The following is a 22,221-nucleotide window of genomic DNA, read 5'->3' as shown; positions in this document are numbered from 1 at the left end:
TGTACCGATGGCCTTTGGGTATATGGCCATCATCCATCTGATGAACGTGGTCAAGCCAGTGCAGAGTTCGTTGGCTTAGCAATGAGTGAATGCTGATGGAATTGGAGTGCTCCAGGACCTCTGAACTAGTGACCTGTCCTGCCAAGAGATGCCGAGGATAAGTCTGAGGCAGCAAAAGTGGAAACTGTTCAGCCTCTTCTCCTGCCTAGCATATGTTGCCCAGATCTCACCACCTTAGAGGAGTCACTGAGGATACAGGCTTGGTAGACTCGCAGTTTGATGTTCTCAGCTAGGTTACTGTTATCCTACACTCTCACTCAGATTGGACAGCTGCAGCTTTTGCAATACGTACATGGATTTCAGCATCAAGTGACAGCTTACTAGTGATTGTAAAGCCTAGATTTGTGAAGCTATCAACAATCTCTAGCACCACATTCAGTGCTGATAGATGGTGGCATGGCAATATCCTGGACCATAACATTTTTCTTCATGATGCTGATGGTCAAACCAGGTATGAAAGAGTCTGCTTATTTGCTGCTAAAGGTGTTCCTTAGTATGGAATGCTAGTGTGGCATCGTTAGCATAGAGCAATATCCTGATGAAGCATTGGTGTACCTTTATCTTGAATCTCAGTCGAGCAAGATTGAACAGCTTTCAATCAGTTCTGGTATGTAAGTAGACACCCTTTGTAGATGATCTGATAGCATATGACAGCAGCAAAGGCAATATGCCAAAGACTTTCAGTGCCAAAACACAACCCTGTTTGACCCCACTGTGGATCTGAGTTCCGATGTTGCCCCATCATAGCTAACCTTGCCCATCACCAATCTTGTGTAAATGCACCAATGCTTTGAAAGCCTTCCGTCTCATAAGACGATAGTTTCCGCCGCTGCAGTCAAATTGGTGTGGCTCAGGAGCCCCACTCTGGTATAGCAGCCTGTGCTGCATTTTTCTGCAGAAGAAGACAGTGGACTGAGAAGGTGCACAATTTATTGGCTTCTGTTTTTGTTGGACCCTCTTCTTGGCCAACTGAGCTTTCCGTTTCTGCTCACCTCTTCCAAAGCCCTGCCAAACTGTCAGCCTCCAGAGGTCTGATAAATGTGGCTGAGCCAGCACGTGTCATTGTTGTTCACCTGCTAGTTATTACAGATGTGTTACATAGATATTAGTAATGTGTTACAAAATTAAAATTTAATTTATTGATTAAAATTACATCAGAAACCAAAACACAAATGCAAGTGTTTTCTTTATAAACTGTTTATGTTTTCAGAACATTCCAAAGTTCTTCACAACTGGTTAATTATTTCTGAAGTGTTACAATGCTTAGTTGGCAAATACAGCAGCCAATTTTTGAACTGAGCTTGATTCAGCCATTCATAATAATTATGCATGCTGTCGGTTATTATTTTTAACCTTTTTGTGGTGGAGTCAGCTTTCAGCACCAAGACTGGAGTGCATTAAAAAAACTGCAGTCTTACAAATCTTGTTTTGATATAAGCTGTACTGCGGTAATGCAAATAGTACATCAGAAAGTATTTAATCATTGTTGCAGTTTTGATTTTTTTCTTCTGTTTTGTGTTTCAGATTCTCAAAACCAGCACCAATGTTTCTTGATAACACCTATAAGAGATGGTCGAAACTCAAAGAATTTGTTCCTCCATTTGGAATCAAAGGGCAAGGTACTGTTGCAGCAAAAGGTTTGGAACCCTGGATTTGAATTTTGACATAAACTATTTGTGTAAATAATGGGGAGGAGTTTGACCTAACATCTTATTTTGTTATTTCCTCCTCCCTCACTATCCCCTTTTGAAATCAACAGAACAAAGTCATTCTTGCAGATTTACCTGTCACACAGCTAACTGAAGTTATTTTAATTTGGATTTCTCTCTCTCTCTAAGTAGCATTCTTGTTGTCTGAGGGTTGCTAATCATGGCTCATGCCATGATAACACCATGAGGCAAGGCAAGGAGACAGGCCCCAGGAACTGCTGTAATGAGTGTTGCGCATGAAAGAAAGATAAACTGCATTCCCTGTAACATAGCAGAGTGGTTTGATATTTTTGATATTCCTTCTGTTCTGATCATTACCTACCATTTACTGTGACCATATTTATATAAGGCACATGTTTAGTGGTCGTACCCTAATAGATTAGTAGATTTTCACTTCTCCAAGGCATTGTTTGCTGAAGATGTCATACACATGCCAATTTATGTTGCTGAAGTTTTATGCTTGTATTTTATTGAATATATTTTACTTATAGAATACAAGCTATGAATAATAACAATGGCTTGGTACCTCAGGGATTATTGTTGAAAATTCTACCAGCAACAATTTATCTCCCTGGAAAGATGAAATAAGCTGGCAAGAGCTCATGATTCTGCAAATTGTGTAATCCATTGGAAAGAATAACTTCACTGAGCCAGAGACACTTTTCTCATTCAGATGCTGAAAAATTTTATTCTTTAATTTAAAAGTTTACTGTTGTTTCATTTTACTAGTTTGATCATGCCTTTTATGTACACAATTGTTACAGTCATATAAAGATGACTTTATTTGCAACAGTTGGAGAATATCTTATTAGAAGCATGTTAATTATGATTATATGCTTTATGCTATTTTTATATGATACGCTCACTTAACTGACAGAGGAATAAACACCACAAGTGGGCCTCGTCTTACTTCCCTGGTCAATCTACCATTTTCCTCTTCTATTCTTTACAAACATACAAACCCAACTATTGTTGCATTGGCTTATTACCCACTGCTTTCCAATTCCTCAGTAAAATTTGCAATAAAATTTTCTGTTTTTGTACTTAAAATGTACAATGAGAACAATTTCCTGTTTTAGATTGTTGTAAAGGGATTTGCTTTACTAACGTTATTATGTTGACAAGAGGTGAGGAAACTACAACAACACCTTGCATATATACAAAAAGCTTTTCGAAAAATATCCTTAATTTGACAGAAAGCCAAAGAGGAGGAAATATTGCAAACTGAAGAGCTGAGTCAAAGAGTTGGATTTTAAAGAGGGTCTTAAAGGAGGTAGAGATTATGGAGGAAATTCAAGAGCTTGGGGCCTAGACGGCTGAAGGTGTCCAAAGAAATGGAAGATGCACAGGAGGCCAGTGTCACAGGGCTGGAGAGGTTAAAGAGAAAGGAAGGGGCAGGGCCATAGCGGGGTTTGAACATAATGCAAGTTTTAAAGGAACATTGGGGACTAAAGCTAATGCAGTTCAGTAAGCTGATGGGTGAGCAGGAATTTGTGCAGATGAGAATATGGGCAGAGCTTTGGATAAAGTGATGCTTATGGAGGGTAGAGGGTGAGAGGACAGCCTGGATCTTTATGGAGAGCAATGACAGCTCATTTATTTTTTTAAATGACAAACCAGCTCCTTCCCCTCTTCACTCCACCCCCATTCCCAACCTTATCTCCAACAATTGCAAATTTGCAATTTTGTTTACAAAAGCTCTCAACTATGCCATAGTCATCTTAAGGTAGTTGATGCTGAGGAAGAAAGCTGTAGAATGTAGGAGGATATCAGCAGACTGGTCAGGTTGGCGGTATAGTAGCAAATGCAATTCAGTGCAGAAAAGTATGTGATAATACATTTCGGGGGGAGAAACGAGGCAAGGGACAGCCTGGAGAACATAGAAATCTCGAAGGATTTATGGCATAATAGTAAACTCTTCAGCCCATCATGTCTTTGGCAGTTTTATAAAATAAGCTATCCGGCCTAACCCCACCTTTCAGCTCTTGCTCTGTAGACCTGTAAGTTATGGCACTTTAACTGCATGCCTAAGTGTTTTTAAATGTGATAATGGTTTCTGCCTCTACCACCCTTTTAGGCAGTGAGTCCAGACCCCTGTTATCCTTTGGTGAAAAATTACATCTCAATGCCTCTCCAATCCTTCCACCAGTTAGTCTAACCCTGTACCTCCAGGCTGTTCAACTCTCTAATAATGGAAAAAGGTCATTCCTATCTGCTCCACCTAGGCGCCTCATAATTTTATACACCAAGAAAATTACCCCTTCGATTCCTCAGTTCCAAAGAAACTAGCCTATCCAATCTTTCCTTGCAGCTAAAATTCTGCAATCGTGGCAACATCCCCATAAATCTCTGTACCTTCTTCTAAGAGAAGTCAGGGAAGGGAAGAGCCAGATTTGAACCATGGGAAGGTGAGGAAAGAGTTAGGAAGCAAAGTTGATGAAATGCTCCAATTCTTGATGAGAGCATCAATATAATCATCAGTGTGCTGGAAAAAGAGGTGAAGGAGGGGACCTGACTAAGATTGGAACAACGAATGACCACACATCTCACAAAAAGGCAAGTGTATAGGATCCTATAGCAACAGCTTTTATTTAGAGGAAGTAAGTGGAGTCAAAGCATAATTCGTTCAGTGTGAGAAAATGTTCAGCCAGACTGAGGAGGGTAGTGGTGAAAGGGGACTGGGTTATTTTCAGGAGGAAAAAAAAAAACCCAAAGCTCTCAGACTATTCTGTTGGCAATGGGAGTACAGAGGGTTTGGAAGTCCCATAGTTGAAAGAAGACAGTTGTAGCCAGGAAATTGGAAACTATTTAAATGGCAAAGGGTGTAGGCAGTTAGCATTATGCCACAATTGCGGATTGGCTGATAGCACTCCTTCAGTCATTCACTAGAATGCCAGTCAAGATTATGTGCTCAGGCCCCAAGATGAGGTTCAAACCCCCAACCTTGTCGACCCTGAAGTGAGTACTAACTGTGTCTGATTGACAGAATAGGTTGGTCTCAAATTGAGGAATTGTGACTGGAAATTGGCAAATTTAGAATGTCAGAGGAAAGGTATAATGCAGACCACTATTGTAAAATGTTGAAACTTTCCTTCTAATAGTTGTGTATACTTGACAGTTACTTGATGACCTCCTCATCACTTTATGAATAAGCTTCTAGATTCCAGAGCACCACAAGTATTTTTAAATATTTTGTTTTGACAAAAAATGCCTTCCTTGTACAATTTCAAGTTGCCTGCTGGAATACTTTGGAAATGTATTGCATTTTATGATAGCCAAACTATTAGATGATAAATTGTACTTGTCTTAATGACTACAGAAGAAGTAGAAGTATGCACTTAAGTTATCACCAGGATTTAGCTTCTTTGTGCTAAATAATTCAGATAGTAGCAACAGCCAACTTTTCAGGAATGGTACTGTATCACTGTGTTACAACTATCATTATTCATTTAAATTTTCCCTGTTTCCTCATTTTGCATCTGTAATTCACCCCAAGATGACTGCATTAAAATATTTTTAACTTGCTTCATGAGAATGCTTTCTAGCATTAATGTCAGTCCAATCCAGTTTACTTTAAGGGTACATGTCTTATGCTATACATGCAACAGTTTTGGAAAGCAACACCCCCTGGCCTGTATGTATGAAGCATGATGTCAATATCAGCTTGCAGTGAGCTAATTGGAATATCTGACAACCAAAAGTTGCATCTATTAATATCTGTGAAATCACTGACTTGCAGCAGTCAGATTGTTAGGATTTTTTAAAAAGTAATTGTTCTTAGGCTATGACCAACACTTCCATGGCTGCATTTATTGTTCATTCCCAGTTGCTCTGCGAAGGGGATGATGGACCACTTTGAATCACTGCAGTTCTTGTGGTGATGCTGATCTTATGATAGATTAAGATACAAATTCCAGGACTTTACTCATTAGCTATGCAGGATATATATGTTCAGTTTGCACGGTGTGTGACTTGAAGGTGCTGGTATTCCTAAGTCCTTGCTGTTTTTGTCCTTCTCATTGCAGGAGGTTACAAAGAAAGGAGATGATGTTCAATTTTCTGTAGTGCACTGTGTAGATCATGCATATTGCAGCCATGGAGCCCCAGTGTTGAGGGAGGGCGCAATTAAAATAAACTACCCTGACGTAGAGGACAGAATTATGAGGAAAAGTGAAAAAATAACTGTGACTCTTCAGGCTTGGAAGGAGACATATGAGAAGGGACCTCAGTTGTGTGGATAAGTGGAATTTAAAAGATGAATCATGTAAAAGACAAGTTCAGATCCAATGTAAAGATATACATCTTGAAGAAAGTGTGATTAATAACTGGAAGAAGATAATATATATTGTATAATGGAAGCAAAAACATTGGAACCATTCAATTTCAATGCAATAAAGAGGCCCTCCCAATAAATGCTCATTGAAATAGGAACTCAGAGTCTAGAATCCTCTCCAGACACTTGCATTATTGGGAATACCCAGTAATTTTCATCATATATAGGGATTTAATGAGCTTTGCACATAGTGGATATGCAGACTTCTTTTGTTCAATCTATGTGGGTGACTCTAGCAAGGCAATAGTTATTGCCCATCTTTGGTTGCTCTGAGGGTGTTAACTTCCAACCATCCCCAAGAAGACCTTCTAGTCCAAGGAAGGACAAGAACCTGGAAAAGGTCCTGTTAAGTGAAGTTAAGAGAGAGGAGCAGAGGAAGGCTTCACGCATAAAGGAAGAATAGTGTGGGACTGGAGTTACATGTATGCAAATCAAGGTACTAGTGGCAGGACCCTTTCCTGGAGGGCATTGATGAAATCGTTGGGTTTTTATGACGGTGCATTCGTGGTAATTTTCTGGTGCTAACCCTCAAGTTACCAGATTTGTCGAATTCAGTTTCACAATTTGCCATGGTGAGATTTGAACTCATGATATCTGAATTCTTAGCTTAGTTACTGGATCAATGTATCTTTGTTAAGCTTGCTATCTGCATTTTCCTGTGCTGATCACATCAGGTGCAGAGTAGACATAAAACTTCTCTACCTAGCTCTGGGAGCTAGCTTTTGTTGTCAGACTACTAGAGAGGAGCTTTGAATTAACCTGCCAGTTGGGTAATTGCCATTTTACGCGGGTAGGCCAATTAAGGTCCGGCCAGTGTAAACGCAAGCCGTGGCGCTCACCTGTGTGGGCAGGGGTAGGAGGGAGAGTCAGGGCCAGCGCTCTTTCGTGCATGTGCGCGAAAGAGCGCTTCAATCTCCCTGAGACATGGAGCTGCCACATGAGGGGACATGTTTAATTACATTTTTAATTACATTTTTAAACCATTTATTTAATAATTTCAGTAGCGATTCAATGTGACTGTGTCACATGAGATGGAACATGTTTTTATATTTTGGAAAAAAATTTTCATTTAATTAGTAAAAGCTTTAGGAAACCTCATCCCACTCATGGATGAGGTTTCCTAAGATACGTAAGGTTGGATGGGCAGTGTTAACAGTTCCTTAATCACTTCTGTAATGGCCCTAATAAGCCACTTACATATTGGCAGGCACACAGCCAATTCTAGCGCATGCCTGCCGAGCAAAATATCGCAGGACTGCGCGATGACGTTGGGATGCATGCAGGACATCATCATGTGTCATTTTATGCATTGGCATGTCAGACCCACCCCGACACACCTACTGAAAAATCCTGCCCGCTGTTTTTTCAACGTCACCCAATTTTACTGTCCATCGAATTGTATAGCAGGCATTTAAAACCTGTATTCTACCCAATCTGGCCATTTTTTAGGCCAGAGTGTTAGGTCAAAATTACTCCCATAATAACACGGATTTTGCTTTCAGTAGCGAATTGAACAGCGCTTGTTAACCTTGCCAACAACTGCTCTGAGGCTTTGTGGGTTTGTCAGTGATGATTTCCTCTACCTGTGCTGGAAAAGACACCAGATTAATGTCTCTGAAGAGGGAAAGAAATTGTGAGGCTCTTGAATTACTGTGATGTGTTGAGTCCAAACCTGGACATATAAAACAAGAAACAGTTTTTAGATTTAAATGACATACAGAAAGCTAAATGAAGATTAGGAAATACAGACGGGACTAAGGGAATGTGTTAGGAAATAGAGATAGTTTAAGTAATTTGTATTTGAGGGTGTTAGGAATGAGTTTTAGCTTTAAAGTTTAAGTTTGATTTGTATTTCTCTATTTGTGTGTTAAGAAAAGGTCAAGTTGAGTTTTAGTTTCACTTTAAAAAGGTGCCTGCATTTCTAATGAGTTTTATGACTCTAAGAGAAGCTAAAGCAAACACAGAAGTAGAAAAAAATTGTGCTGTTGTCTAGCAACAGGGGTCCAGAGAGGCAGGCTCCACCCCCCTCCCCACACACCAAAAATCTAAAGAGAAAGCAACTTGAGTTCATTTGAAAGCAGCTGCCAGGGAGAGACTGGAGCAGAGAGGCAGATAGCAAGTCCCAAACTGAATTTGAAGCCAGGACTCCAGAGAGACTGGACCCTGGGAGAGGGAGCTGCAGAGCGACAGCAGATTTCCCAAAAGAACTGAAAGATCCCAAGGCCAAGGAGTGAGACAGAAACAGGAGAAAGTCCCAAGAAGACCTTTTAGCCTAAGGAAAGACAGGAACCTGGAAAAGGTCCTGTTAAGTGAAGTTAAGAGTGAGGAGCAGAGGAAGGCTTCACGCTTAAAGGAAGAAAAGCTGCAGGAAGCAGATTTAAAGTGAAAATGGCTTGTGAGAAGTCAGATGGTCCAAAGAGACAGCTGAAGGTCTGTAACGCTTTTATATGAGCATGTGAAGCAGTGGTGTACTGTTGGCATGGCTGAGCATTTGAGAGGGAGTGCATGGAAGGAAGTTTGAATGCATGTGGAGGCCCGGGGGAGAGGAACATCAGAAGGAGAGTTCAAAACCCTGGATCCTCGTAGAAGGCATCTGAGAGAAAGCTTCGGTTTGGGAGAAAATTCCAAAGCAAGTTTTTGGGGAGTGGAGATTGGAAACCCTCGTGTGAAAGACGGAGCTCAGTGAGACTGGTTGGGGCACGGTGTGACAAGCGTCTGGGGTGGGTGGGGGAGTTGATGAGACCTTCCATAGCATCTGTTTGGGGCGGCATCTATCACTTGGCTTCAGAGTGTGGTTTGCCTGATCACAAGTCACCAATTGGTTTGCATGGACTGTGTACTTACTGTGAACATTAGAGTATAAGATAGCTTTGTAACTTATGTTACCCTTACAAATCTGTATATATCTGTAAAAGTATAGTTGTGGGTGAAGGAGTATTGTAATATAGTTCATTTTTCCTCGTTAAATAAATGTTTTATCCTTATGTTAAAAGTTCAGTAGCTGACCTCTGTGACTGTTCAACAGCTACTCACCACGTATCTAAACAAAAAATAAAAGTTAGGGTCAATCAAGCCAGGTTCCACCCTGGGATCAAGCTTGTCAGTAGTAACATTGGCTGGAATCATAACAAGTGAAATAAAAGAAACTGAAAAATTAAAATAAGAATTATATTAATTTTTATCTTTTTGAAAATCTCCAATCTTAATTTTCTTGAGTGAATGAAACTCCACAATTGCAAAATTATTTTTTCAGGGCAACAGAGGAGTTCAGGAGTAATTATTACTTATCACACCACTAAAAATTCACTCCTCAATGCACCAGCCAAAATCTTTTGAAACATTTTTAGTGCAGAATGAGTGGGCATGTACAGCAAGTTCACATGATTGCAGTCATTTCAATGCCTAGTGCATCAGTGAGGACTGCAGCACCGTATCTTATGGAGGATCAGGGCATCCCAGATAGTAATTTCTGGATTACCATATTTAACTGCACATGTGCTTACTCCAAAAGTTGACGCATTTGCACCCCTCCAGTATAATGGTGAGCACTAATCTTTTTCCTCATTGCAAATTCCAGGTATTTAATGTCATTTAGTTGGTGTCCTGTACCTTGGCATGTTTTTATTTTTTCTCTTTGGATTTTGTTTGTGTTGCTTTATCTCATAGTTGTTATTCTGCAATTCAAAAACTGCAAACAAAAAAACTACAGGTCCCATAATGCTGCCTGCTCCCACAAATAACTTGTGAAATGTAATTTGCTGACAGTCTTTCAGGTGTGTTTGTCTTGTTGTTCCCTACATGTAAGTGAAGACAAATGATTGAATCTTGAGTAGATTCATGGACAGAACCTAATATTGTGTGTTTCAAGGGTCAGAAGAAGTGAGGAGCCTGCACTGCATTTGAAGACAGCAGGTCTGAAATGCAGCTGTATTGTACATAACGCCAACTTATTATGACATTCTTTTATCACTCTTAGTTTGCCAGATAAGAAATATACATTATGTGGGCTTATCAATAAGCAGGTGGATAAAGTATAAAAATTTTGTTTAGAATAGGTAATAAGCAGAAGAAGCAAAGACATTCTATCTAGATACTGTTGCTTGGAGTTTTTCTGTTAGCCGACTAGCTATTGGCCAGATTAAACATATATTGAATCAAAAATAGCTCTCAAATATAAAAACATTGCAATATCATTATGACACTCTGTAGCTTATGCCTTAAATCTTACATATACCATAATATCTAAGTACACTGTAACCTTTCCAGCCCAGAAACTAATGTTAGGCAATGCCAGTTGTCTGGAAATTTTTTTGAGCAGACTCAAATATTACGTCAACATTATCAACATCATTTTAGTGCAGTTCTTTTGGGAGTGAAAACGTGGAAGATAGAATATTTGGGTAAGTAAAACAATTTTTATTACAGCTTTATAATGTTTCATCATAGTTATATGTTTCAGGTAAATACTTACATCTACAGTGTTTTCCAGTTCATACACTTGTGATTGAGCATTCTAACATCCATAATCCAGAAGATTTTGAAATACAGAAATGACTTAGTCACAAGCATTCCAGACTGGAGAGGTTACAGTGCTCAGCACACTCAATACAAAATGCAAGAAAGCAAAATACATATTTTCTATGTTAAAAAAAATGATTCTGTCTCTGGACTTTTTTTTACTGCCAACCACCTCCTTAAACCTCTCCCCTCTGCTCCATCTGCCCTAAAGTAGGCGCAAGGTGCTCATGGAGATTTTTTGTCTCCACAATGGAGATCATTACTCAGTTGCACATCCCCACCTCTCTCCCCCCTCTCTCTAGTTTCTCCACCATCCATCCCTGCCATCTCCAGACATGTTTTGTCTATGAGATATACTTCCTGCTTCCTTGAGCTCATCTCACTGAGTCCCTGAACATCTGTCTCCCTTTCCTGACCTCTATACAAACTGGCAATGTAATTCCTCTTTTACAGTACTTGCTTCACCTTTTCAAAACCACAGTCATCACTCCCTCCTTTGAGGCTCTTGAGCTCATTCCTTGCCAGAATCGTGGCCATTTCTCTGGAAAATCTCATTTTGAATCCCTCCAATCAGGCTTTCCCCTCTCCTACTGTACCAGAATAGTCTTAACCAAAATCACAAATGGCTGTCGCTGTGGCTGTGACTGTGGTGCATTCTCCTTTCTTATAGTCCTCAACCGCACTGCAACTTTTGACTAAGTCAATCACATTATTCTGCTTCAAGGTTTTTGACCTATTGGCCAGTTCAGTATCGTATCTCTCACCAAGTCTCACTCATTCATCACTCCATTCTCACTAACCTAAGTTCAATTCCACTACCTCCTCAAATTAATATTTTGTGTCTTAAAAATCCTCCTATTTCCATAACATTATCCTTCCACAGAAGCCCCCATCCCTCTTAACTCTGTCCCTCTGACTATGGCCTGTTGTGCATCCCTTCTTACTTCAATTTACCATTGATGGCCGTGCCTTCATCAGCTCAGAACTCTGCCACAAAATCCCTCCACCTCTATACCATACTTTAAAACTCTATAACCACTCTTAATTTCTTCATTCTTCATATGGTGCAAGTATTCATTTCCTAATACCTCTGTGAATCACCCTGCAAAAGTTTTTTTATAATAAATTCCTTGAGAGGATACAGCAAAATATTGGGACACAGAAGAGAGGGCTGCATGTACAATGTTGATGCCATTATATTTCACAACATTAGATCCGTAATAATGATTAATTTATTATTTTAGCTTATGTAGGGTTTGGTTTTGTAGCACCTATCTGATTGGTGATTCTCAGGCTGCTGATTGCATTCTTGTGACAAGTTTGTAATGACTCGTTTATTCTTGAAGCGTGGTTGTGAGGTTGAAGTAGTCATTATAATGTAGTACTTCATTATTGTGGAGGGTGGCAGAAGGATTGGTTAACCTGTTATCACAACAACTTATGTAAAGTGTAGATCATGTTGTCTGGTTTTGTAATGATCTTGTGAGTGCCCATGAAAACACCTCTGAGTCAAAGGACATTTTTTGGAGGTTTTTGTTGGGGAAGGTTCAGAAGAAAATCATGACACAGAACCACAGCAATTGCAAGAAATTAGTGTGGAGCATCAAAATTTTGACCCTGTAATCCCTAACTACCAGACTGGTGCCCATTGGTGTTGGCAATAGTGCATTGTAATGTAGACTGCTGATTATTGGCCACATTGAACCAGCTTAGCGGTGCGGATTTTAGGCCATTTTTGCTTACCTCAAAGAAGTTATCAAGTAATATTTGCATTTTTCATGTCTCAGAACTTCTGACAATATGTGTAATAAATGAGGGAAGAGACAAACTATAAAAGGAATAAAAACAAAGAAGTAATGGTTAACTTTATTATTGGTGTTGCACCATAATTATTGACAATGCTGTTGATCATTGTGTAACTTTGATAATAATCAGAATATTAGAAAATGTTTTGGTAGAATTTTTTTAAATGGTTTTATAGTCATGACCTCAGGTGATGGATGATTTCCAGAATCTGCAGTATTTATTTTGATGGATGCTGTTGCTGGGAAATGGAACTCTCCTAGGTCAGGTGTCATCTAATTGCATGTAGACTGAACCTCTCTGCACTCTGAAGAACCAGTGTTCTTCAGCTTCAATCTTGGAAAAGCACCTGAATCTCAAAATTATTTCCTTTAGTACACCAATATATTGTGACCCCACCGCAGTCATCCTGTGACTTCTTAGAACAAGCTTGCTAATTGGCACCAAGTTGGGTGCAGCTTTGTGCTGTGCCGTCTTGCCTACCAGGAGCTATGTTGATGTTGTGGTGTTTCAAGAGTGTACTTGAATCATATTGAAGGTTTCATCCTCCCAGAGCAACAGTTATAAAAGTATGAAAAAGAATTCTTATTGATTACAGAAATTTAACCAAGTTTTTTTGAAACATTTAGTTATTGATTACTAGCAGGAAACCGGAGCAGTCCAAAATTAAAAGTGCAATTAGGAAAAGACAGAAATTATTCTAATAAGATTGAAGTATCTTTCTTTTCTTGAGTTTATACTGCCTCCTAAAATAATCGATGCACAGAAATGGAACAGAGTTTTATTCAAAGAATCAGAAGATTTACATGTAATGCAGGTTTCTGGCTTTGGAAAGTTTCGTTTTATTTGGAAAATCTCTGAGCTTCCCTTATCTTTGAAACATGTTGAATTTCTTCTTCAATTTCCATTTTTACCTGAGCTTTCTAATGATCAGATACATAAATAGTGGCAAGTGCGTCAAGTCGTTTTGTCAGCATAGCACAGCCAAGAAGAACAGCTTATGGCACACTGATTAAAATCTAGAGCAATTAATCTTGCAATGTATTTACAATATTGTCGTTGGCTTCCTCTTGTCAGTGTTTCTCAGCTCACACATTCAAGTGATATTCCGCAATGTACTACTCTAGCGCAGGAAACATCTGTAGTTATCATTTTCAGTGGAGTGTAAGTGGCTCATCAAATAATAGCAATTACTTGTCCCGCTCTCCCAGACGCCGACAGCATTTCCTGAATGGGTTCTCAGTTGGTAAATAAACAAGGAAATCACATGATGGAACTGAGTCACACTATTACAATGCCTTTTACAGCTCTGACAAAATGAACGCAGATTGTCTTTTAAGCAGGCATCATTGGACAGTCTATAGAAGCCCCTCCCTTTGATACTTACATTATGTTGATTTCAGTCAAATCTGATTTGTTAATCTGTTGATTTTGGAGTCCATTGATGAGCGCTAGTGCACTTAATGACAGTAAAGCACTTTGGGAGGACCTGAAGTTATGAAAGACACAATGTAAATGCAAGTTCTTCTTTCTGAGAGACTATTTATGATCTATTAGATCTTAATTTTTGTCCTTCTTATAGTGTTCAAAGAGGGATTTTGATTATCAGTGGGAAAATTCAGTTTTTCCCTCTAAGTCTTTGTTACGAACATACTATATTGTAAGATTGTTACACTCTGGATATTCAATAGATCATTACAAAGAAGCAGAGACCTACCGAGACCAGCAGTACCTAACTTGCAGAATGCTTTAGATTCCATATATTCTACATCACACCTATTTCTCCATCTAACGTCACTCATCTCAGTCCATCTGCACCTGAAGCTTTCGCCCATGCCAGACTCTACTGTGTTCCAATCTTGGCAAACCTCCCATTCCCCACTTTCTTTAAATTTAAGATCATCCAAAATTCTGTTCCCTGTATCATATTGTAACATTCCTGACTTTGATGACCTATATTGACTCCTGGTCCCCCGATTTAAAATTCTGATCCTCATATTTAAATTCCAAGATGACCTCAGCCTCTCTGGTTCTGTAACAGGTGAGATTGTGCATTTATATACAGATTTTTGGCAAAGTATTGTGAATAAAATTGTTGAACCAAAAGCCCAAATTGCAGTGAGGATTTGATAGAACTGCATACGCAGAGATGTGGCTGTAGCTGAAGATCCTTGCTTACAAAATATTCAGAAGGGTTAGAGTAAGAAAAAAGAAAAAAGGGGTGTTAGCCAAAGATTCCACTACAGAACAAGAACAAATGATTTCAGTGAGGATAGTACAAAAACTAAATATGTTTGTTTAGAGTTGAGGAATACAAGGGAACTGTTAGTGTTTATAGAATCATGAAAGGGTAGCAAAGAACTAGAGGAAGAGATGTGCAGACAAATTAGAAAAAAAATGCAGATGCAGCTCTCGTCATGAGTGACTTGAATTATTTAGAGGTATACTGAGATCAATGTAATGTAAGTAAAAAGAAGGTAGGGGCTTCTACAGTCTTCCCAAGAGCACTTTCTGGATCGGTATGTTTCTAGTCAAAGAAGGAAAGAGGCAATGTTGGATCTTGTTTCAGAAAATGATTTGGAAATGATATGAAATAGGCAATGAGGTCCAGCATAAAAATTTGTCAAAGAATTATCATATTTTTCCTAATATTACTGTGGGATACTTTAAAGCAGGCTTATGTTTGTGTGTGTGTGTGGTTCTGTGTGCGTGGCTAATTTAAGTAAACTAGAGCCGATTAGACTGCAAGGTTTAAATTATCAAAGGAGTTAGGTGTAAAGCAGGCATTTGAAATGAAGATGAGTAAACTCTAGTGAGGTCTCGGCAGAGATGGTGTGAATGAAATTTGTATTTTTAGATAAGTGGAGAAGTGTTTGATTTTCAAATGTACATGGAAAATGTTTACAACTGGCAAGGTTATTATGTTGGTTTTTCTCAAAAGTGCTGGCCATAAAAATGACATGACAGATTGTTATATTCTGGGAAAAGTAGCTTCTAAAGACAAGTTAAAACAATGGAATTTGCAGATCAAAAAGGGAGAAATATATTTAAAGAAGAATAGAAGGTTGTGTGAAGTGTGGCCATGTGAAATCTTGAAAAGTGCACTGTGTGAAACAGATTTTGGGAAAAGCCTCTAGCTACCCTGAAGAAGTTTGCTGTTGTCCATTGGGTACCAGTGTTAATGTTGCTGGATGACTTAATAAATTTGAAATCTATTTGGACTGTTGCCTTAAAGGAGGTGTGTAGTTGGGAGCCTGGCGAAGTAGAAATTTTTTGTAACTGTAATACTGTGTGTGTTTAAGTTTTTTCTTCTTTTGTTAATGTTTTGATTTAATCTTTAAAATCTGTAAAGATGGTAGTGGACTCAATTGCTTCTGACTTCAGTGCAAAGCCTTCTCGTAGTAAATACAAATTGCAAAATCATTGTGATAGCGTGGCCAAGTTTCCCTTGTGGATTTGGTCAGCCTGGCAAATACCACCTACCATATCATAACAAACCTGCCTGAAGGAATAGACAAATTTGAGGAGACTTGACTAGAAAAAAGTTAATTGAACAAAAAGGTGAACTAGCTTGGATAAACTAGAAAAAATATTGACAATACAGTGGGAGATGGTCTACGAGAAGTTAAGATGATGCAGCGAAAGCTTGATGTGTGTATATGTGTGTAAATCTACAAATATGCAACAGCTAGAGGGGAAGTTTAAGAAAAAGATCAGCAAGTCAAAAGAGAGTATGAAGAAAGATGAGCAGGTAACTAAACCTGAAATAATACTGTATCGGATTTTATATAATATCCTTAGATTAGCAATTTGATAAATACTTGAAGTGGAGAAAATTTCAGGCCACTGCAGTGGGACTAATCAGATAGCTTTTTCAATGAGCCGCTATACAGTCATACTGAATGGAATGATCTCCTGTTCTGATTCCCTATGGAAGCTGTAACACTTGTTCCAGAATATCCAACTTCTGCTCTGTTTTTGTGGCCATGAGGGTAAAGGTTCCAGTTGGTTGTACTTTTGTTTCAATGTAGTTCACCCAAAATTGGCGTAACTGACACAATAGATTACAGAATTTACTCAATACTCAACAGGTCTGCCAGCACCGTGGAGAGAGACACAGAGGAAACTGACCTAAAACATTTATGCTGTTTCTCTCTCCACAGATACTGCCGAGCTTTGCTGAGTATTTTCAGCTTTTTCTGTTTTATTTATTTGAACAGGCTAAAGGATACTCTAACTAGGCGAGACGATAGGCATTAATCTGTAGTAGAATCTTGCATCTAAAAATCTATTTTAGTGTAGGGATCTTCAAGTGGTGAGATCATTAGTCCTGCTGCCAGCCCTAAATCTGAGATGTGGGCTAAAGCTTGAAGAAGGAAGATATACTAAAAGCCTAGATTTAACTGCTTTGTGCAGAGTAGTGAATTTGGTGACTGGACTGCTCAGAAAGGTATATTATGGAGAAAATTTGGGGGGGATTATATAACTATTCTAAAGGAATGAATAATTCAGGAATTTTAGCTTTTTAGATCAACCAGCTGGACAGCAACATGTTTTCCATTCATCTGTAAATCTGCTTTTTCCCTCTAAATCAAAAACAAGCTGTCGTATTGTAAATGTCTTATTTCAACAGCCAGCTTCCCTCCCTACCCCCAACAGAGCAAAAATCATGATGTGGTCAGTAGCAGAGCTTAGAATGAATTAAGTATGTATGCATTGATCAGATAAAGAAGGCTTACATTTATGTAGCTCCTTACATTTCTTCAGCATATCCCCAAACTGCTGAATTGCTTTTCAAAGATCATCACTGATGTTTGCATCTACTACCACCCTTGTTCTATCCCTCAAACCATGACCGTATTTCAGAGGTGATTATGCCACATCAGAATCCTGACATATTATTGAAACTTGGCTTAAAACATTAAACGTAGTAAATAGGAGCCCTCCTTGAACTAGAAAATTGGACTTGACTCTGTTGGCTATTCGACTAGTTATGAAATCAGGTGTGACATAACAGCCAATCTTTGATGAGCTGTGTGAATGAAGTCTGAAATTAACTGTGCTGTTTAATCATGTTGTGCATGCTTGAATTAACTTGGATTGATTGTGTACAGTAAAAGCCAGGCCCAGCCAGCCTGAAGCTTGTTAGTACATTTCACTGATGTTTCAATTCCATGGCAAGTGGAGAAGAGCATTTGTCAGGAAGAATAAATTGCAAGGTAGTTTTTTTTAAACTCTGTTGTTATGCAATCAAAATGAGAGGGGCAGCCATTCTGCACCACATTTGATTTCTTCAGAAGTGAAGCTGGCTGATTCATTCCAAAGGATAAGAGAGTAGCTAAAGTAAACTTTGGTCTCTTAGAAGCAGAGAGAGGAGAAATTATGGAGAATGAGGAAGTAGCCAAAATGTTGAGCAAATATTTTATGTCAGCCATCACAGTGGCAGTGCAAATTATGTACCAGAAATAGAGGGCAACCTAGAACTAAGGAAAGTGAGGAACTTAAAGTAATTAATTCAGGCAAAGAAAAAGTATTGGAGAAATGTAAGGAACTAAAAGCTGACAAATCACCAGGACCTGGTGTCCTACGTCCTAGGGCTCAAAAAGAGGTAGCTGCAGAGATAAATTCTAGAATGATCCCTGAGGAGTGGAAGTTAGCAAATGTAATTCCAGAAAGGAGAGAGAGAGTGAGAGAGAAAAGAGGGAACCACATGCCAATTAGCTCGATATCAGCTGTCAGGAAGATGCTGGAATCTGTTTTAAGGAGGTCATAATGCACTTTTAAAAAAGAATCACATTATGATCAGACCTAGCCAACATGGTTTTACAAAAGAGAAAATGAGTTTTGACAAATTTATTGGAATTTTTTGAGAGGTGTAACAAATAGCATAGATAATGAGTATCGGTAAGTGTGGATTTTCCGAAGACATTCAACAAGGTGCCACACAAAGTTAATATGTAAGATAACAGCTCATGGAATTGAAGGTAACATATCAACACGTATGGAAATTTTATTTTAACGGATGGGAAACAGAGAGAAGGCATTAACGGGGCATTTTCAAGTTGGCAGATTGTACTTAGTGGAGTGTCTTAAGGACCAGTGCTGGGTCCTTGGCTATTTAGAATCTATATTACTGACTCAGATGAAGAAGCCGAGAGTAATATAAGTTTGCTGATGATACAAAGCTAGGTGGGAATGTAAGCCCTGAGGAGGACACAAAGAGGCTGCAAGAGACATAAATAGGTTAAGTGAGTGAGCAACAATGTAGCGATTGAGTGCAATGTAGGGTAGGTTATTTACTTTGGTACTAAGAATAGAAAAGCAGAATATTTTTTAAAAAGTGTAAAACTTAAATGTTGATGTTCAGAGAAACTTGGGTTTACTCTTAATGGAACACAGAAAATCAGCATACAGATGCAGCAAGCAATGAAGAAGGCAAATGGCATGTTGGCCTTTATTGCAAGGAGGGTTGGAGTACAAGAACGAGCCTTGGTATAATTGTATAGTGCTTTAGTGAGACCGCACCTGAAGTACTCTGCGCAGTTTTCATCTGCATATCTCAGGAAAGATCAACTTTTATTGGAGATGTTACAGTATAGGTTCACTAGATTGGCTCCTGGGAAGAGAGGGTTGTCTTATGATGAAAGGCTGAGTAAATTGGGCCTATGCTGTTTGGAGTTTAGAAGATGATAGGTAATCTCATTGAAGCATATTTGATTTTGAAGGGGCTTGACAGGGTATACACTGTGAGGTTGTTTCCCCCATGGGGAATCATGAATATGGGAGCATAATCTCAGGATAAGAGTTTAATCATTTAGAACTGAGATAATGAGATATTTCTTCCCTCAGGGGGTTGAGAGTCTTTGGACTTGTCCACCACAGGGGGTTGTGGATGCTTTGTCATTGAGTGTCAGTTAAAGTTGAGATGGACAGATTTTTGGTGTCTCTGGGAATCAAGGGATATGCAGAGTGGGCAGGAAAATGTGATTAAGGCAGAGGATCAACCATGATTGCATTAAATGGCTGAACAGGCCCAAGGGGCTGTGTGATCTACTTTTGCTTCTATTTCTTTTGTTCCTGAGGTGTGATGCCTGAAACTGAATGCAGTATTTCAGTTGGAGTCTGACCGAAGTAAGCAGAAGTCATGCATCACTCGAGGGGTTAAAAGAAAACCTGTCCCAAATTTAGCACCAGTTTACAATACTATTAGCTTCACACCAATGCTAAATTTATGCAGTGTAACTTGACTCTGAAGGCCCAATGTGAATTCAAAGTGGAGTGAGATTTCTTATCCCATATGAGACTTGCTCTTCTGTCAGATCAGGTCCTGATTTATTCAGGATGCATGTAAGGACCATAAAAATAATGATGAATGGAACTTTTAACTTTTTCCACCTCCTGTTGAACTTTATAGGGATGTTTAAAGTTAGCTTTTGACTAACAGCATGATGCTGGGTTAATAAGTCTCTTAAGATTCATTCTTTGGTTCTCTTTTTAGTTCAGCAAGTTAATTCAGCTGAGTAATGGAGACCAAGATGATTCAATGGTTAATTATATATCAATTGTGTATAAGTATATGCAGGTGGAGAGCATTAGAATCATGAAATCATAGAATGGTTACAGCACAGAAGGAGGCCATCAGCCTGTGGTGTTCTGATTGAATTAGGAGGTATATGCTTGTAATAAGACTGTAAAGATTGCTGTAGTATCATCCTTCACCAACTGGCTTTATAGAATATAACACCCAACTCTGTTGAATTAGCTGAATAGTTTTTGGTTTCTACACTTGGCCTTTGATTGGAGAGTGAGAATCCTTGCTCTTGATCACAATCCAGTAACTTTTGCAAGGGTGGTCATTGTGTGAATATTGATGATTGAAGAAACAACCAGTAACGCCTCCTACAGTTAAGTAGTTCCCTAGTGTTCACTGCCACGGCTTTTACTTAAACAATAGCCATGTGGATGGAGTGTTGGAGGGCAGCTGCTGCCCACAAAAATGTCTCCTAACAAGCAATTAACAGCTTTAGAAAGGTAAAGAAGAAAAAAATGGAGAAGATCATCTGTTCAGGGGAAATATGCAATTCGTAAATTCTAAATTTGCACCTTACATTTATTCTTTTTAATAATGTTGCAGCGCTGTTTTTGTATAAGTTTTTCAATTGAATGACATAATGGGTGCAAAACTTGTCACAAACTCAGAAATAAAATACAATGCAGAGAACAGAAAGGACATATTCTGTAAATATCAAAGGAACCTATTAACTGAATGATTACCAAGGAGTTGTACTGAAGTACTTTGCTGAATGATGTTGGATGACAACATCTTGTGAATTCATGAGGCCCAACCGAATATTTTACCATATCATTCCATCACTCTGTCAGTTATTTTGCATCTGGTTATAAAACAAAAATACTGCTTTCTGCATCTGTATACATAAATGCTGGTACTATAATGTCACTATTACAGTTTTTGGGCTGCTATTTATCTTATCCTTTCCACCAAGGAATACTTCCATAAGCGAACCCTAATTTATATTAACCAAATAAGACCTAATACACACAGTAGCTGGTGGAATTGCCCACAGTAAAACTGACTAGAATTTACATTCTGAAGCACTCTCATATTTGGCTAATTTTCAAACATTGGAAAACTAGTCACCCTTTCAACAGCATACAGCAGCCTAATTAATATGCAGGTATTATAAATTCTTGGTCATGTGGCAGTTGAATTTGGGATTTTTCCAGACTCTTGCATGAAGCTTTCCAAATGCTTTGGCAATACATACCAATACAAGCTGATACCTCTTCATCATGCTTCATTTCATTTCAGGCCATTGACCCGAGGTAGCAGAATTTGTCTACATTTTTCAGTTCTTTAGTTGTAGTATTGCCTAGGACTGACCACCTTGAGTCATTGTCACTGCCTTTTGTGGGCTGACCATGACCCCAGATTTCTCTGCAGCAGTTGAAAGGGCACTTAGAATTGACTGCATGCCTACAACTGAATGAGCCACAGAAGCTGCATCATCATCAAACAGGAGTTCATATATCAAGTAACTTGGAATACATATCAAAAGCAGGAGTGCAGACTAAACTCCTTTCACGTATTCTGCTTGAGAAATATCGTTGAGATCCATTGGCAGAATAGAGTCCCCAACACAGAAGTACTGCAGTTCTCTAACTCAATGTATTATGACAAAGCTCAAGCAATGCCAACTACAAATGGCTAGGCCACATTGGTAGGGTTGCCTATCAAAAGATGCATAATATGGAGAGATTGATGGTATCAATAGACCTATTGGGTGGTCAGACTAAGATACAGGAATTCATGCAAGTGAGGTGTCATTTCATATCAGATTCACTTCAGTAACTGGGAACAATCTGTACCTGACTAAAGCACATGGCCCTGAACCCTGCACACTGGAGCATAAAAATTTGAAGAGCTATGTCTTCAGATTGCACAGAAAAGCGGCATCGAAGTCAGGAGCATGCAGCAGTAAGCTGCTGCATCAGTGAATGACAACCCACACTGCCTGCACTGCAACCGACAACACCTGGCTTAAATAGGACTGTATTCACAATTGAAGACTCTCAACAGATTACCAGTGTATGTACATTATTAACAACGATGCAAAATCGAAGAAGAACCATTGCTTTAGATGATGTGCCTTCGGCTATAATCATGAATTTGCTGAATGAATCCTAAACTTGTGTGACTTTGAGACTGTCCTGTGTTTCATGTGTTGATATCTTTATTGATAAAACAGAAGGAACTACTTAATTTTGCAGAAGTTGAGG

General features: G+C 38.9%; 1 protein-coding gene across 1 annotated transcript in view; it reads left to right on the top strand.

Annotated features, from left to right (window-relative positions):
- Positions 1-22,221, top strand: part of LOC121289276 (CMP-N-acetylneuraminate-beta-1,4-galactoside alpha-2,3-sialyltransferase-like) — a 651,606-nt gene that overhangs the window by 402,814 nt on the left and 226,571 nt on the right. Inside the window, exon 5 of the mRNA XM_041208545.1 lies at positions 1,585-1,679. Within this exon, the coding sequence (XP_041064479.1) occupies positions 1,585-1,679 (95 nt within the window). The remainder of the gene's footprint in view (positions 1-1,584; positions 1,680-22,221) is intronic.

The sequence above is a fragment of the Carcharodon carcharias genome, chromosome 16 (genome assembly GCF_017639515.1).
Source record: "Carcharodon carcharias isolate sCarCar2 chromosome 16, sCarCar2.pri, whole genome shotgun sequence".
Lineage (NCBI taxonomy): Eukaryota > Metazoa > Chordata > Chondrichthyes > Lamniformes > Lamnidae > Carcharodon > Carcharodon carcharias.
This window is presented reverse-complemented; position numbering and strand designations above follow the sequence as displayed.